Below are 18014 nucleotides of genomic sequence, written 5' to 3'. Positions count from 1 at the left end.
GAGCGAATGTTTAAAAGTGCTAACTTAACAGTCTTACTTTTTGTCACAGCAATCTTAGTTTGACATGTAATAGGCACCAGATTAGTTGGGTTTGCTGTACAGCTATTGAGGGCCTTAGACTTTCTATCTTGTAATAGAACAGCAATAGAGAAAGATACAGGCACACTGGGTTCCCGCTTGTTCTGTAAACATTTGAGAAGGTTACTGTTATCATAGCAGGGACCCAACACATATCACTGAGAGCTGGTATCAGTTGTTTTTGGTTCACCTCGAGCAGATGGAGGAGGGTGTGGGCCCTGGCGTTGTGGCAGAGGCCGAAGAGCTCTCACAGGAGGGGGAGGGCGAGCTCGGCGCACAGGCTTTGGTGGTTGAGGTGCCTGCCATTTTTTGGTTGTTATCTGGGGGCTTGCAGCAAAAGAGTGGGATAGTTTGGTTCCAGCATGCACCAGTTCTTCCATTTTCTCTGAGAAACACAGAAGTGGGGATGCTGGAGAGAGGGATAACGTGTCTGGTGAAAGGGGTTGTTGCTCAGGTGTTATCGGAGGCTGTAATATGCTGTCCTGGCTTCCCTGGCTGTTTTCCAGGAAGTCGTCCTTGGGTGCTGAATCTTGGAGCATTTCTAATATGTCTGTCTTTGGTGAGCTCTGTGGGCAGGGCTCAGCTGAGATTGTGTCCGTGAGCAGAGGTTGTTGTGGCGGAGTGGTGTTATCATTGTCCTTGTGTGATATGTCAACCGCATGTCCATTTTGCTGCTGAAGTGAAGTCCTGTGGTCATTCATATTGTTTCCAGGTGTGTGTGCGTTGTTCAGATTGACACACACTGCAGAAGGATGATTGAGGGAGAAGTAGATATTGTCCTTTAACACTCTTGAACCAAGTTTGTTTGGGTGATGGCCATCCCGATGAAATAGTTGTCTCTGACTCCAGAAAAGATTGAAGTTGTCAATGAAGTTAACTCCTTTTATATTGCAGGTTTTTTGCAGCCATTAAGCCCAAGCAGCTGTGAAAACCTGTTTGTTCCTCTTGCTGGGAGTGGTCCACTGATGAATGTTTGAGCTTTCAGTCTTTTAAATGTTTCAAAAAGTTCATTGAAATCCTTCTTAAGGAGTTCTGACTGCTCTTTATGAATATCATTCTTCCCCACATGAATGATGAGTCGATTTGCAGTCTTATGTTTCATCAGAATGTTCTGAAGTTCCCTGTTTATATCAGAAATTGTTGCTTGTGGAAGGCAGCACGTAGTTGTATCCCTGTTGCTAATGTTTCTGATTATGGAGTCCCCCACTATCAGAGTCCTGGGCTCGGCTGCGCTCTGAGCTGAGTGCCGCTGTCTGCTCGACCTTGAGCGCCAGTTAGCATCAGTGTTAGCTACTGGCCCATTCAGTCTGTGTTCGATCACATTCATCACATTTGGGGATTCCTCATTTACATTCATTAGTACTTCAAATCTGTTCTCAAGATGTATAGGTGGTGGTAGGAGACCAGTGTTTGTAATCCTTGTCAGAGCTGTATCTGGGGTAGAGGATGCTACTGCGGTAATATATGAGGCTCGTGACAAACTGATGTCTCGAGTGCCTTTGGGTCTCGCTCCCTGTTTGTGCCATTAATTTGTAAGTCGATCGGCTTGTTTCTCTACCTGTCGAGGAGCACTAGTTTCATGGGACTCACCGGTATGCTGAAGGGTGTCCATGACCATGAGCTGTGTTGTGTGTTCCATCTGGTTTGGTGGTCCCGTAAGTAACTTTGTTTCAAGAACTGCAATCCTTTGTAAAAGTCTGTGGCAGTTAGTGCAGCAAGTAGATTCTTGAACCAGAAGAGACATTTTCTCTCTTATCCTCATGAGTGTAGGCAGTTGTGTTTTCCTTTCCCCGGAATGTAAGCTGGTCGGGTAAAAGAATTCTGCGTTTTTGTAGTAATCCAAACTTTGTCGTCTGAGCACTGTGCTGATTTGCTGAAGTTAAAATTAGATGATAAAAGGAAATAAAATATAAAAATATAGGAGATAAAATGTAAAAGCGATAGAGCAAAGCGCGGAGCTGTAAGCAAGAGCGTCCGAACAGTAGCTGAGCAGGAAGTGAGAAGATCTTCCTGCACGAGAACACTACAATCATAACTAGGCTAATAAAACATAGGGACATGCATAAAATACAGGGGAAATACTATAAACATTTGGGAAAGTTTGTGGGTAAGAATGGAGTAAGTGTCCTTGTGTATTGGAGGTTTATCTCTATAGTCTTGGACCAAATGGCTAGTGCCGTCTGGACTCTCATGCTGTCTTTGAGGGTGGCAGACAGTCTCTTGCTGAGATCGTTCAGGAGAGAAGAGGTGATAACGGCCTTTGAAGAGAAGTGGTTTGAGGGCCGATGACAACAGGGGAAAGGGGGAAGGTTTTATGAGGCCTAGAGCATTTTGGATTAAGTCCATTCGTTACATAATATTAGTTCATTGTTTATTGAACTGCTGCAGAATTTGATTTTCCTTTCACCCCGCACTACTTTTCTTATGTTTTCAATGTAAAGAAAACCACAATGACACGTCCTGTGACCCGTTTTTAACCACAATGACACATCTTGTGTGAACTTACTGTAAATACAGTTGTCTTGCACACGTTTAATTGAGAATTGATGTCATGGGCCAAATTTAAATAAAAACTGAAATATATTTTTAAAAAATATCTTGCAAAAAGAGGACTTATCTAGTCAGAAACCAAAAGGGAAGTTGCAAGTGGAGTCGAAGATTTGCAGTTAAAGATTTATTTTTTTGCAATGATCATACCCACCAATAATCGCCTATTTAAAATAACCTTCTTTTTTTTGTTGAAAATGTTAAATATAATTTATTCCTGTGATGCAAAGCTGAATTTTCAGCATCATTACTCCAGTCTTCAGTGTCACATGATCCTTCAGAAATCATTCTAATATGATGATTTGCTGATAAAAAACTTATCTCAACTTAACCTCTTATTATCAATGTTGAAAACAGTTGTGCTGCTTCATATTTCTGTGGAAACATGATAAAAAAATGTCCAAGATTCCTTGATGAATAGAAAGTTCAAAAGAACAACATTTATAATATGAAATAGAAATCATCTGTAACATTATAAATGACTTTGACTCTTTTGATCAATTTAATGCATCCTTGCTGAATGAAAGTATTATTTTCTTTAAATAAATCTTACTGACCCCAAACTCTTGAACAGTGCATGTCTCTTTCTAAAATGATTGCATTGATTTGTATTTTCAGGGGGATTCAGGAGGTCCGATGGTGAGCAGGCAGAGCTCTGTATGGGTCCAGTCCGGTATCGTTAGCTTTGGGATTGGCTGTGCTCGACCCGAATATCCTGGTGTTTACACCAGAGTATCCCGCTATCAGGAATGGATCACATCCTTTATGTGCAGCGATCCTCCAGGTTTTGTGCAGTTTACCTCCGCTGGAAATGATTCTGACAACAATTACACCTGTCCTGGTCCTACTTCTCGTCCTACTTCTCGTCCTACTTCTCGTCCTACTTCTCGTCCTACTTCTCCTCCTACTTCTCCTACTTCTCCTCCTACTTCTCCTCCTACTTCTCTCCCTTCTGCTTTGCCTTCTTCCTTAACAATAACTAAAATTCCATCTTCTGCAACATCTCTTACACAAAACTCTTCGCTATCATTTTTTCTATCGCTTATGGCGATACCTTTCTTATTTTATATGTAAAGATACACCACTAAAGATAAACTCAAAAGTTTGGGGTCAGTAAGTTTTGTTTCACCAGCAAGAATGCATCAAATGCTTTTCAGATGTTCTTTTCATCAAAGAATGGCTGCTGAAAATTCAGCTTTCCATCACAGGAACAATTTACATTTTAAAATATATTACAATAGAAAGCAGTTCTTTTACAGTACATTGTACTAATATTTCACAATATTACTGTCTTACTGTATTTTTGATCAAATAAATGCAGCCTTGTTGAGCAGAAGTGACTTCTTTCAAAAACACGTTAAAAAACGTATTGACCCCAAACTTTTTGAATGGTAGTGTATGCACAAAAATAGACAACAAAGCAATGCTAACATAAGTGGGGTTTGTGCTCAGTGACAGTCAATTACACTAAACTAAAGAGTTTTGATCTTACAATATTTTGTTGTATTCTTGATTAATCTTACACAATGTTAATTATTCCCTGACTTTCTTCCATATCCTGTATCCCATCAACTTCTATATACTGGGTTATGATAATTTGTTATCTTTTACTGCTATAAATATATGCATTTTATATGCGGATGCATATTATATTTCACAAATCACAAAAATATTTTTGTTTTACTGGGTATTGATGTAGTATAATTTGTCACAATCAGTTTTGTATTCTGTTGATGATTTTCCACATATGATGTCACATATCAATGTCATTTCAGTTGATTAAGTGTTTTTATCTATTTTTAAGAAAGCGCTGTTGTTCTGTTAGACTGACTTCTGGATGGGCTGATAGACTTTTGTTCTATTGTGGCATGAAATTATCTTTATTATGTTTCTCTTTAGTCTGTATCATTGGGTGAAATACAATTTGTAATACACTTTTTAGAAATAATCATTTAATTGTGGTTATGGTGGTATACTGCCTATAACTTTTCATTAAGTGAATGTATCTTTATACAATAATTGCCAAAAATAAATGAATAAATAAATTGGAAGTCTTTAGAAAATGCAAAGAAAGATTCCTCTGCAGGGTTTCTTTACTGTGGGACAATCCTTCATTTTCTTCCTCAACACAATGCATGTCGTCTGGCTTTTTGAGTGAAGTTGCTGACTTGCACTGCCTTCACACTTCCTGGGGTTTTCCAGGATGTTCATGTCCCAGTAATTGTTAAATGTCTACTGAAAAGTGGAGCCCAAACACCCCATAACAAACAAATAGTTGCTCTGACTTACGGCACTGGCTTGCGGTGGACGTAGGGCTGAAGAGCACAGACTGGGCAATCTGTGAAGACTCTCCTGATCCACCGTTGTGAACAGCGGAGGGCAGAAGGCCTCAAGAGGGACTGGATGTACGGATGAGAAAGGGACCTACTATTTATTTTTAACGATATCTTTTGCATTTCTAATCCATACCGTCAAACTTGGCACTGCACTTACTCGTGCCCGTAGCGAGACACCTGTCAAGTTTGAAATCCATCGGACTAACGGTTCGAGAGATATGCAAATAACAGACAGACAGACACACACAGACACAGACACAGACACAGACACACACACACACACACACACACACACACACACACACACACACACACACACACACACACACACACACACACACACACAGACAGACAGACAGACGTTTCTGTAATTTATAGATAGATATCGGCCTCTACCAAATGGTTGATATGGCACTTAAAGGTAAAAAAAAAAAAAAAAAGTACCGGAATTCATACACATACTGTGAAATTATGAACTATACAGAAAATATGAACAATAATACTATTTTTTTTAAAAACATAATCAAAATAAAATATTTTTGTATATTGAATCTTCTTTATTTATTGAAGTATGCCATTAAATATTTCAGGTTTTCATTTTAACACAGGAAATTATGTTTTCTTGTTTTTTAACAATAAACAAAAATAAATAACATAAATAACTAAAAGTAACAAAACCAAAAAGACATTACATTCTTTCTGCATTCAAAAACTGCAAAAGATAGTAATATAATGGCATTTTAGGCTTTTATGTTTCAAGAAAAGTGTGGTAGAGCAACAGGATTTTTTTTTTTCTTTGCCCATCAAGGTGGTCTACGCTCCTCTCGCATGTCACAACTCGCCCGCCACCTCCTCCTATGGAGTCAGAGGCATCTGAGGTCGCTTCGTGCCACTTATATCCCAGCCTGCTCAATCGTGACGCCGACAAGCTCTCACGACAGCCTGTGACCCTGGGAGAGTGGGGACTCTGGGACCACTTCGGGGCCACACAAATAGATCTGTTTGCCTCTCCGGACTCGTCCCATTGCCAGTTGTTTTACTCCCTGAACGAGGGCACCCTCGGCACGGATGCACTGGCACACAGCTGGCCCCGGGGCCTCCACAATTATGCGTTTCCCCCAGTGAGCCTTCTCGCACAGACACTGTGCAAAGTCAGGGAGGAAGAGGAGCAGGTCTTGCTAATTGCCCCATACTGGCCCAACCGGACCTGGTTCCCTATACTGATCGATTACGTCTCCGTTCCCTCCTTCAGGGAACGAGGGTTACATATGTAACTGAGACGTTTTCTGGTACAAGGGCCTGAAGAGTGCGCATTCTTGTACCATAGAAACTGTTGACTTCCATCTAGTAATTGTAAAAAAAGAAAAAAAAAAGAAAAGAAAATTACAATCTCTTACAATTTTAGTAATGTTAGTAAACCAGCATTTGTCATTTAAGAAGTAATTGCCTCTGATAATTATGATTTCCACACATTCATTCTATGAATTCATTAAAAAAAATCATCAAAAAAAAAAACACACTTAAGAAATGATCTCGGTATATTCATGAAGAAATAACAATAGCTGTGTCACATTCTATGAATGATCAGAAGTTTATATTTCTCAGCAAATAGTCTGACTATTTCTCCATTCTGACAGCAGACATGGATGATCTGAAAACATTAGCTTAGCTTTTCTACTTTTACCATAAAGTGCCAAATCAACTGTTTGGTTGAGCATGTTTTTGAAAAATTATTAAAAACATACTAAAGTTTTTTCATGGCACCAAGTAACATAATTTTGTAAAGTTAGGGCTCTTACAGTGTAATATGTCAAATCAAAAATTAAAATAAATAATTCACCAAAAACAGTTCACATGGCAGGAGTGATTTTTTTTGTTTCTGAAATCCATGTTAGAGGAAATGTTGTGACAAGTGCTGTTGATTGACACTGTGACATCTAGTGGATTTTTTTGGCATAACATACCTCAACCAGATGGTAGAGATGGCTCAATCAGCTTGAGTTAGGTTAGGTACTCCTCTCAATAAAATATAGTGACTCAAAATGGGAGGCCTCAGACGCCTGGCTCCATGAACAAAGCGGGTGATCAGAGGATGTTTCCCAAGTTGCACCCCGTCAATCAAGGCGTGGCAAGCCAATAAAGCGGCCACATAGCCCTGAGAGCAGTGGTGGAATGTAACGAAGTAAAAATACTTCGTTACTTTACTTAAGTACATTTTTCACGTATCTGTACTTTACTTAAGTAGAATCAATAGTGCATACTTTTGACTTTTACTTCGTTACTTTTTGCAGCAATTATTATACTTTCTACTCCACTACATTTCTACAACATTTCGTTACATTTTCGTTACATTTTCTGATCAGTTTTCCCCTTGCCAAAACAGGGATTGAAAAAAATCTCCATGTTTTCGCTGCTGACGCGTTCATGTAACATGTAACTGTGGCGCTGCCAATAAAGCACCTAAAAGCTGTCACAAAGAACCGGCAAAAGTAATGATTATGAATATGTAAAATATAACAAGGAGACATTTTCATTGGTTATTAATAAACAAGTGTTTCCTGCTGTGTCAGTGTCGGCAGCAAAGATGAAGATGACTATGCTGACGCGCGATCTTTGCAGTGAACGCGCCAGAGAGAAATGCACATTTCATGCGAATTACATGCAGAGAACAGTCTGTTTTCTTTCGTTTTGAATTGTTCTGTTTAAAAGTACACATTTCAAGCTTTCTATATACATACGTCTCAGGTCTGTGAGGCAAGTACAGACCTGAGTTTCGGTTCATGCGTTTCACCAGTACACGCGCCCGCCCGCTCCACGCGCCCGCTCCTCCTGCGCCCGCAGTATTTTAGTGCCGCTTTCAGAGCGCTCACGTGAGAACTGACACGTCCGTAACATTGTTTTTTCCTCATAAATGTGAACACAAAAAATAAAATGAATATTTTATGTTCTGTGGAGAGCCAACCCTTCTTCATCCAGTGGGTAGCCTATATTACTTTTGGTTTGCGCAGTGAAATTCACAGAATTACTAAAAAATATTTTGCCACCTAAAAGTTAAAGATTTTTTTGTGTCACGTCCGTTACGGATTTATATTTCCCTCATATTAAATATAAAACGCATGTGTCTGTAGTAGACTAATATTTTTCTAATGTCTGGACTTCTTTATTAAGGGAGTAGGGAGTATGGATATATAAACAGTTTCAATTGGTATTAAATGCATTTTCAATTATTTACATTTCAAGTTTTTACTGCAATTGTCACGTCCATAACGCTGGGATTGCCAATTTGAAAGAATTTATCCTCAGCTAGTTTTGTGGTATAGATCTACGTATTGTAGGCTATAATGTTATCTTCAAATAAGGGGGGTGTCGCGATTCTGCCTTCTCACACTCACCGCGACACAGGTTCATGGATCCGAGTGTCGCGATTTCGGTTTCATATTGCATATTGTTACAGCCCTAATTATTAGAATATAGACATTAAGAGAATACATTTTTATGCAAGTACTTTTACTTTTAATACTTAAAGTACATTTTAAATCAGGTACTTTTTACTTTTTACTTAAGTAAGGTTTTCATTGTGGTACTTTTACTTTTACTAAAGTAAATATGTCTCTGGTTATTTGTACTTTTACTTAAGTACTGAGATTCAGTACTTCCTCCACCACTGCCTGAGAGTGGCGGGGCATGTGCCTGCTGATCATTTTTCCTGCAGAAAGTCCAGAACTAAAGCAATCAGGCAGTTAACTGGATCTGCATTACATGCAGTGCACCACCTTTCAAAGACGCCCCATTTATTGGCATAACTTCCTCTAGTGGAGGGAGCTTTAGCACTGAGAATGGTCTCTATGACATCAGCTGAAAACCCAGTGTCCCTCAGTTGGTACCCTTCTGGGGCCAAGCATGAAGGTTCACAACTTGGGCTGGGGATATTGTCCCCTGCGTTTGAGACTGAAGGTCCCTCCTGTTGGGTATCACTCGGCTGGACGACCACTTAAGACCACTACCCAGCCCGACAGGGAGGCGTCTGTCGTTAGCATTCTGTGACGGCAAGATGCACCTAAAGTGGGACCCAAGGCGAGGAACCGGGGTCTGAACCATGTAGAAAGGGAACAAAGCCACAGCACGTAACCCTTACCATAAACATGAAGTTTAGAAAGTGCATGAAGCATTCAGCGCGTGACTTACCATAAACATGGATTTTTAGAAAGGGCACGAAGCACTGTTGCTTAGGGGGTGTTTAAAATGGTCTTGACATGAGCGGGAGACAGTTGTGCCCCCGATGGTGACAGAGTCCCATTTAAACCGCAAGCACGTTACCCTCTGGGCGGGAGAGAGTACACTTTTCTTGACATTGTATCTCAGCCCCAGAGAAGATGAGCGGGGATTGACCTCGATGTTGAAGCGCAAGCTCTTGAGACTGGGCCAGTATCAGCCAAAAGTCTATATAACATGGCTAAGTCGAATGGAAGGACCCAATAATGGTAAGCTCCCTAAAGCAAACCTCAGGAACTTCCTGTGTTGTGGCAATATTTCTATGTGAAAATATGTGTCTTTAAGATCGATCGTGAAGAACCAATTGTGATGTTGAATTTGCAACACGATCTTCTTAATAGTTAGCATCTTCAACTTGAACGTTTTGACGGAACAGTTCAAGCCTCAAAGATATTACACCGGACGCAGTCCCCAATTTCTTTTTTCTTGTGACAGCAGATGCACCTACTCCGGTTTCATGGTAGTGGGAACCACAACGTCAAAACGAGGAGGGCAGCGTATTCCTTTTTACTGTCTTTAGGACCCAAAGAGAGATACCCGGCAGTAGCTTTCATGATACCAAAGTCTCCTTAAAGGGGTACCATTTTTAATACTTCCTGTTGGGGGCATGTTAAATGTTCTGAGTCCTGGGCGATAAAAGGAAACAACAGAACATCAATTTGCTGAAAACCGTTGCCCCCCAAATCACCAGAGGTGGATTTTACAGTTGTTTCGTGAGGGTGTTGAGTAGGAGCTGATTGATGTATTTTACATGCCCTGTCCCAAAGGGGCACACCCCCACAGACCTGGACACAAAAAACCCTAAGGATTTTTGTCTCAGGTCTATTATAAGGCTGCTGAGCGTGACGAGTCGGTCCCCAGTCTTTACGAGGAGGAGCGCAACTCACCACACTCTGCTTTTTTTTCTTTCTTTTTTTAGCAGATCAGCCTGGTATGCATGAAACACTGCCATAGTCTGACCCCCACCAGCGTGGATGTTATTATGCATGGGTTGGTGGGGAGTGCTGACTCTTAAAGTGGCGATGAGCCCCAGAGGAGAGATCCTCGCATCGTATATCCACACTCCCCTGCAACCTCGATAGTCGAATAAGTTGACGTTGAGGGCACAAAGACGTGCGAAGAATAAGGTTTTCCCCATGAACGAGTTAACATCATGGAGATCCAGTCTAGCTGTAATCTGGCCACAGCACGAGTCATCACCTCGAGTAACCTCTCACACGCTTTATCATAATGGAAGAAGCGCTCGGAGGCGGCGCTCTCAAAGTCCATCCTTTTTTTCTTTCTTTTTTTTCTATTTCACTATTAAATTCCTCAGAATTAAATGTAGCTAACGAACAGCCAGACAATATATTAATACAAGCATCTATCCTGTAACACAGCCATGGTGTGCAGCACAGTACCAGCCTGACCCGCTGCTGAAAATGCCTGATCCAAGATATTATATATTTATAATCTTTATTTATAAACTTTAAGTGTTTTAGGGGTCTCTTTTTGCTGTGACCAGTATAATCTGACAACTGCACGAGCAACCGCCCGGTGGTCAGGCAAAAGGACATCGCAATCTAGAGAGAGAGCGAGCGATAGGGATGCACCCATCTCTCGCTCCTCAGCCAGATCGACACACGAGCCCCACCATTGCATCGTGAGTGCTGCTACCCCTTTGAATATAAGCAAAGCGAATACCTTCTGAGATACCTTCATCTGATCGATTTCTGAAGGCAGCAGAGATGTATTTTTTGCTGCCTTTGATATCCCACAATTATTTAGCCTATTAAAAATCAAACAAGCAATCCCAGCCCAGGTGAGAAAAAGTAAAGCAAAAGTAATGTAATTTACTTTCCATATAAAGTAACCACGTAAAGCAATTAGTTACTTTTTAGTAACACAATATTGTAATGCATTAATTTTAAAATAACTTTCCCCAACACTGTTTGTAACAGAACTCAAGATGTCAGTGACTGGTTGTAGTTGTTTCTGCTCCATTTAAAGCATTGGTACTTTTAAATGTACAGCAGGCCATTTTATTTGATAAACACATTACAGAGTTTGTTAACAGAAAGCTTGTGATGATCGTATAAGCAATATATCAATAATATTTGCATGCATACACATACTACATATAAGTTTGTCCTGGAAAATAATTTCACTTTGTAATCTTTAATGCACCACAATTGTAGTTTGAGAAATGCGTTGTTGTTGTTGTATGTGTATGAACTACAATCCCATGAAGCATTGTGTACAGCATAATCGAATAAAAAATGACAGAAATATAAAACTTGTTAATACAGTGCAATGCATAAGTGAATACACCCATGCTAAAGTTGACTAAAAAGAGGAATAAAAAATCATATTTTGGAAATTGAACTTAATGCCTTAATTTAAAAAATACCTAGAGATTGGCATGGGGTACTTTCCATAAGATCATCTCTCAATGCAAATCAAACCAGCTATTAGGCTAACTGAAATAAAATCATGCCAATCTCTAGGTATGGTGACAAGCACGGCGCTACACCGGGGCTAGGGGGTGCTAAAGCCCCGTCAAAAATCTGTGTAGCCCCAGTTAAGCCCACGCAACCAGGGGGCAAAAGACCCGCGCTCTTAGTTCGTACCGGAGTACATCTGACCTCAACACGCAAAAATCCGGTGCAGCATCTAGCCTACTATAATATTGCATTTGGTATTCATGAAAGCAGCTAAATTTCCAAGTGGCTTGTTTGGTGCATATTATTCCATGTAGCTCCATGTAGCTCTCTCAGTCTCGGCCCCCCATCGCTAGCAGATGGGTCTGACCCAACAAAAATCGTTTGACAGTGCGCGCGCGCGTACGCGCTCAGAAAAAATGCATCATGTCAGAACAGAACGCCAATGAAATGTTTACCCGGCAAAGCTTTAAAGCACGAGCAAATAATAAACTTTTGTGATTGTGAATAAGTGCAGTGCCCTGTCCTGTGAGTGTAAAAATCTACCGCTGCGAAGTAACGTCACTGACATGAAGCTGGAATGACTAGCTCAAAGGTTTCACGTTGCCTCAAACCAACAGCAGAAACGGTAGGAAGTTCGGAACATAAGTCAAATGTAAGTAACATAACATTAATACCTGGTCGAATTTCTGGCAACTTTATTATAAAATTAATTTTACATTCCTATGGCTAACTTTCTTTGTTAAAAAATGGTAACACTTTATAATAAGGTTTCATAATAAAGAAAAATGCATGTGCCATGGATAAATAAAATGGAATCGCCTCTGCACAATAAGGAAATTACTTGATGAAAATCATACGAGAGCAAAAAAGTGCTAGTTATTAATAATAACGCATCAATGTTTTTGGGGGAAAAAATAAACATTTTTAATATTACCGTAATAGTAAACATCTTTAATATTAGGCTGATGGCTTACTGTTTCAAAATGACATCATTGCTGTTTGAGCGGCGCGCGCTGAAGCTGAAGAACGAACATTAAACTAAATCGCTTTGCTAGAAGGTTAATCAACTCAACGGTTGCTGAAGAATGCAACTAAACCCAAAGAATTTACAACTTTTTATTACAATAGTGTATAGGCTACAATTATAATGATATGACAGTCCCAATCATAGCTTTTAATGTTTTGCGTTGCTGCTACAGTGTATCGCGTGCGTTGAAGCTGAAGAGAACGAGCACCGGGAAACTGAAGAACATTTCAGGTTGTTTAAATTAACGAAGCGCATCCTATTTGATATTAATCAGATATTTATATTACATCAAACTTAATATTACAACTTATATCTGCACAAAATGACGTGAATGCACAAGCGAAGTGCTGGTCAGAATGTGTTATCCCTGTTCTGGACGTGCTTTAATTGTCATGGTTGTAAAAACAACAATGACTATCTGAACATCTTTGCCAAGCGCAAACCAGTAAGTAGTCTAATCAATAAATTATTGGGGAGGGTGAGGGTCATGTCTTTTTTCACAATCATTTTGGAGGGTCATAGAAAAATGTATTGCTGGCGAAGGGAGGGTCAAGTCTTTTTTGACAATTTATCTCAAAACTCCTCCGGTGGCCCCTTAAATAAAAAGCGAACAGTCCCTTACATAATGTAATATTTTATTTTGTTGACTATTCTTTGGCCAAATCCAGTTAAAGTGCTGTGTATTATAGCTGCTTTTATTGAAAAAAACGAGAACCTCTATATTACAGAGTAACTTAAGTAATCAAAATCAATTGTTTTCTTAGCACCCCCACGTATCGGTCCAGCCCCCCATTAGCACCAGTAGAGAAAAAATCCTGGCGCCGTGCCTGGTTACAGCCTATATGTGCTGTAATTCTTCCTTATATTAAGAGGACAGGTACACAGGAACCTTTTGCATATTGTGTATATTTAAATTCTCAAATTAGTGATGTACATAATGGTATTCTGTATAGATGTCAGTAGTGAGTAACAGATTTTGCCAGAAACAGCTGTGAACATAAGGCAAGGCAAGGGTTTTTCAGATATTATTTAACTTATTTTGAGACAAAAATAAAAAAAATGATAGGACTTTCATAGATGTATTGCTATGTATTCTATATAATGAGTCATGATGATTGTATATTTCTGCATGCCCCCATGGAATTGCATACACTTGAATTTAACTTAACTTTTACTTCAGAAGAGGTATGGCCATTATTACAGATATAAGCTGACCAACATTACTTCTCTCATAATAGCTTTGGATTGGCCATGCCGTGGTTTCCCACATACACTTATATAACAACATTATATTAAAACAGAGGTAAGACAAACCCAAATTTAGATTGGTCAAGCAGCATTTGCTGTTCTAAATGGAAATTCACTTCTTGTCTTTGCAAACCAAGTTTGAATCGGTGCCAAATATTAGTTATCACTAATCTGACGCAAAACCTGGGGTAACATACGAATCTGTTTAATCTACTTGGGAATACAATTTCGGAGTCAGTCAGAATAAAATCAAATGTTTACAATTTATTGACCAGGTAATAGAACAATAATTCAAAATCCAATTCATAGAATAAAATCATCGGTCAATCAAATATAATAACAACAATTCGGAAATCGAGGAATTATAGAAATATTTACCTTGCAACGAAAACCGCACACAGCGATCGTGTGGGAACCTACAGACTCCTCGAACCTTTTGCCAATTTTCCTTATAAACCTAGATAATTAAATATGCTTAACAAATGGTGGTGTCTGTCATTATAATTAGATTTTGGTCCCCCTATTAAGGGGTTCACAACTGTGGGATCAGAATTTGTAATTGAATGGGTTCTTGATACCTGTAGAAGAATACTTATTTACATACAGGAGGTATACCAAACTATAGTTTGAATGGAGGATGTGGGGGAGGGAACACCTTTAAGGGGCACACCACATTTATCATATTTTATAACTTCTTTTAGCTTTTCATTATGGCTGGGAGAATGAGACCATTTTACCAGGCACACTGAGACACTTTAAATGACACCAAACATGTATAGTTACTTTTTGTACACACTTAACATTGCATAGGTTTTCAATGAGTTTTAGGTGAGAAGGAGAAGGGAGGAGCAGGGGAAGATTGTAAAAGTGAGGTGTGAGCTGCACTGTGTGCTGCGTCTCAGATGTTGCTTTTACATATGCAAGAAAGAGTTCAGATGTTAATTCTCATGAGAGCCTTTTGTTTTGTTAATATAAAGAAGGTGCACAGTGTCATACGCACAAATACAAAACACCATCATGGTGACACACACATGAATCCAAATAATGCCATTAACACACATTAAACAATATATGATGTAATATAAACCCCAAATGTACATAACTGATAACAAAACCTGAGAAGAAACATTATTATTTAAATGAAATAACATCACATGTGAAGTGTCACGCAGGGAATTCTGGGAATGTCAATTAAGAGAAACAACAAGAACAGAAAAAAGAGAAGAGATGAGTAGAAACACAACAACTACAACTGACTTCGGCCACAGCCTTAGATCAACTGAAGATAAAAAACATCAAATCTCTCAAGATCTCATTAGAGGATTAAACAACTCCACAAACAGCATTAACAGCTTCACCTATTACTAATCAGATTGACTTTATTTCTGTCATACATCTACAGTTCTGTTTGAGAATTAACAGAGGTTTATATGTTGATGATTTATTGTTTCATTTGAAGTCACCATGATGGTGATCAGTGTTTGCTTTAGTTGGGCTCTTGACCCTTGACTTTCTAACATTAGTTTATCTCTGACTGCTGTAACTCTGTGCTTATAAGACATGTTGGTTATGGCAAGAAAATCAGAGAGAAAATGAATCAGGTGATATTGGCTATGTAATGGTGATGACATAATCATCATTTATGACAATGACATCACACATGTGGCCTGATTCACTGAGCTCATTTAGAGTCTTATCTTTGATTATATGGGTCATTAATTTTACATTATTGATTATAGTAGCCCTATGATTTTACAGCATGTGATCCATCAGTGTTGTGATTATCTTAAGGAATTTAAAAACATTGTGCACAATAAACGTTTGAACTACTGTATCTTTCAGACACACACAGACATCAAGAATCAGCATATGAGTCTCAACAACGGTGATGATAAAAGTGCAGTGCATGATGGGAGCCATCAATCAGAACTCATCAATATCTCCCAGCATGCATTGCAGCATGAATAAATTATGCTGAATTGCCTTAGTATTTTCTTTTATTAGTACTATCTGCTTTTATTTTTAGGGGCCAAGCACCGAAGGTGCGGAGGCACCTATTGTATCTGTTCCCGTTCTTATTCTTCTTCTTCTTCCGCTCTGGGAGTCTATGGCAGCCCATAGAACCGCTTGCGGGAAAGTTATGAAATTTGGCACACTGATAGAGGACAGTCTGAAAAGTCACCATAGCAAATTTGGTGTCTTAAAACCAATCCCTCTAGCGCCACCAACTGTCCAAAGTTTCACTCATGTTTATGCTAATAACTTTTGAACTGCAAGGCCTATCAACAAAATTCTTTTGTCATCTGATTCCTTGGCTCAAGACGATTCGATTGCACCCTATGACGTCATTTTCCGTCATGGAAATTTTTCCGACATTTTGAATTTTCCGAAAAACCTACTTTTTCGAACTCCTCCTAGGCCGTTGCTCCGATTTTCACGAAAATTGAACCAGATCATCTCCAGACAATGCCGACAAAAAGTTATGGAATTCAAGTTGATTCGTCAAACCGTTTTCGATAAACCCACGAACAAATTTTACGTAGAGCTTGTGAAAACAGACATAAGGCTGTATCTCCGCAACACTTTATCGGATTCAGACCAAACTTGGTACACATCGTCACAAGCATGACCTGAGGCTACATGCTGCGTTTCGGCGCAGCACCACCTACTGGTCCGGAGATATGAAAAATGGCTATTTTTGCTTATAGCTTCTGAACAGTTTGTCCAAAAATCATACAATTGGTCTCGTTAGATTCAGGGCAACATGCCGAGTCGACTGATATCCAATTTTACCATATCGGCCATTTTGACTGTCGGCCATTTTGAATTTTGTGCTAAAATGCTGTATTTTAAGAACGCATGAACGGATTGTTACGAAACTTGGTATGGGTCATCAGCACAATGTCCTGAAGGAGCGTGAGAAGTTTCGAAACAGCGCCACCTAGTGGTGTTTTTTTTTTTCAAATGCTTATAACTTTAGGTGTGGTTGACTTATTTTCACGAGACTCATCTAATTAGACTCCTGAATCCTTGCCGAGTCCTACGATTCCAAACATGCTAGGTTTCGCCTTACGGTTTGTGTAGCGTTGTGATTTAGCGCTTAAAAAACATTTGGCTATATCTTCGAAACAGCTTGTCCGATCGAGACGAAACCACCGTCAGACGTTTGAAAACATAGGTCGATAGCTATACACCAATGCCCAAATGCGAAAATTTTGATAGTAAGGGGTAGTAAAATTCAAACAAAGTCATGTGTCAGTCATTTTTTACGTGTTTTTTCATATAAATGTCTATAACTCTGAAGCGAATTGAGATATTTTCACCAAAATTGACACACATATGTATGGGCTCACTCTGAGGACACATAAAAAAAATTGTGGGACTGAGCCTCTTGGTGGCGCTATAATAGAACAAAACATGAAATTCCCATTGACTTCAATACAGTTTTGTGAAATAAAATGCTATACTAAACAAATGCATTGGTGTAATATTACGAAACTCAGAATGTGCCATCAACACCATCCCCTGAAGGTACTCAAAATATTTCGAAACAGCGCCACCTAGTGGTCAAAAGTTATAACAAAATTTACAAAAAGGCTAATAACTTTTGAATAAATCTGCCTATTGAAATGCCACTGGCCTTAATAGATTCCTTAGGTCAAGCCGAGAACATAGATACCAAGTTTTCCTTATTTGGCCTAACTTCCTGTCCGCCATCTTGATTTTCAGTCAAAACCTACTTTTTCGAACTCCTCCTAGACCGTTTGTCCGATTTTCACCAAAATCGAATCGTATCATCTCCAGACCGTGCCGACTAAAAGTTATGGATTTCGTGCCGATAGATGAAACCGTTTTCGTATAGCGCAGCAGCAAAGTTGAGGCATGATGCTAATAGCACTATTCAGGCTTTATCTCTGCAATGCCTTGACATATTGACACCAAACTTTGTATGTGTCATTGTCACTTCACTCTGACCACATCACATCAGTTTTGTAACTGCGCCACCTATTGGTCGAAAGTGATAATCCATTAAATCATATTTTTAATTATTGTTTCTATGATTTTTCAGGCATTTTGCCTAAA

General features: G+C 39.3%; 2 protein-coding genes across 2 annotated transcripts in view; both read left to right on the top strand.

The window, feature by feature from the left end:
* The window catches only part of LOC311096690 (transmembrane protease serine 9-like), a 46576-nt gene extending 41821 nt beyond the window's left edge, over positions 1-4755 (top strand). Inside the window, exon 19 of the mRNA XM_084136001.1 lies at positions 3244-4755. Coding sequence (XP_083992127.1) covers positions 3244-3699 — 456 coding nt within the window. The 3' untranslated portion in view covers positions 3700-4755. The remainder of the gene's footprint in view (positions 1-3243) is intronic.
* Positions 1-18014, top strand: part of LOC311096687 (integrin alpha-X-like) — a 569425-nt gene that overhangs the window by 91330 nt on the left and 460081 nt on the right. The window lies entirely within an intron of this gene.

This window comes from Abramis brama, assembly GCF_963993115.1.
Source record: "Abramis brama genome assembly, chromosome: 14".
Classification (NCBI taxonomy): Eukaryota; Metazoa; Chordata; class Actinopteri; order Cypriniformes; family Leuciscidae; genus Abramis; species Abramis brama.
Note: the sequence above shows the minus strand (reverse complement) of the source record. Positions and strands in the feature narration are given on the sequence as shown.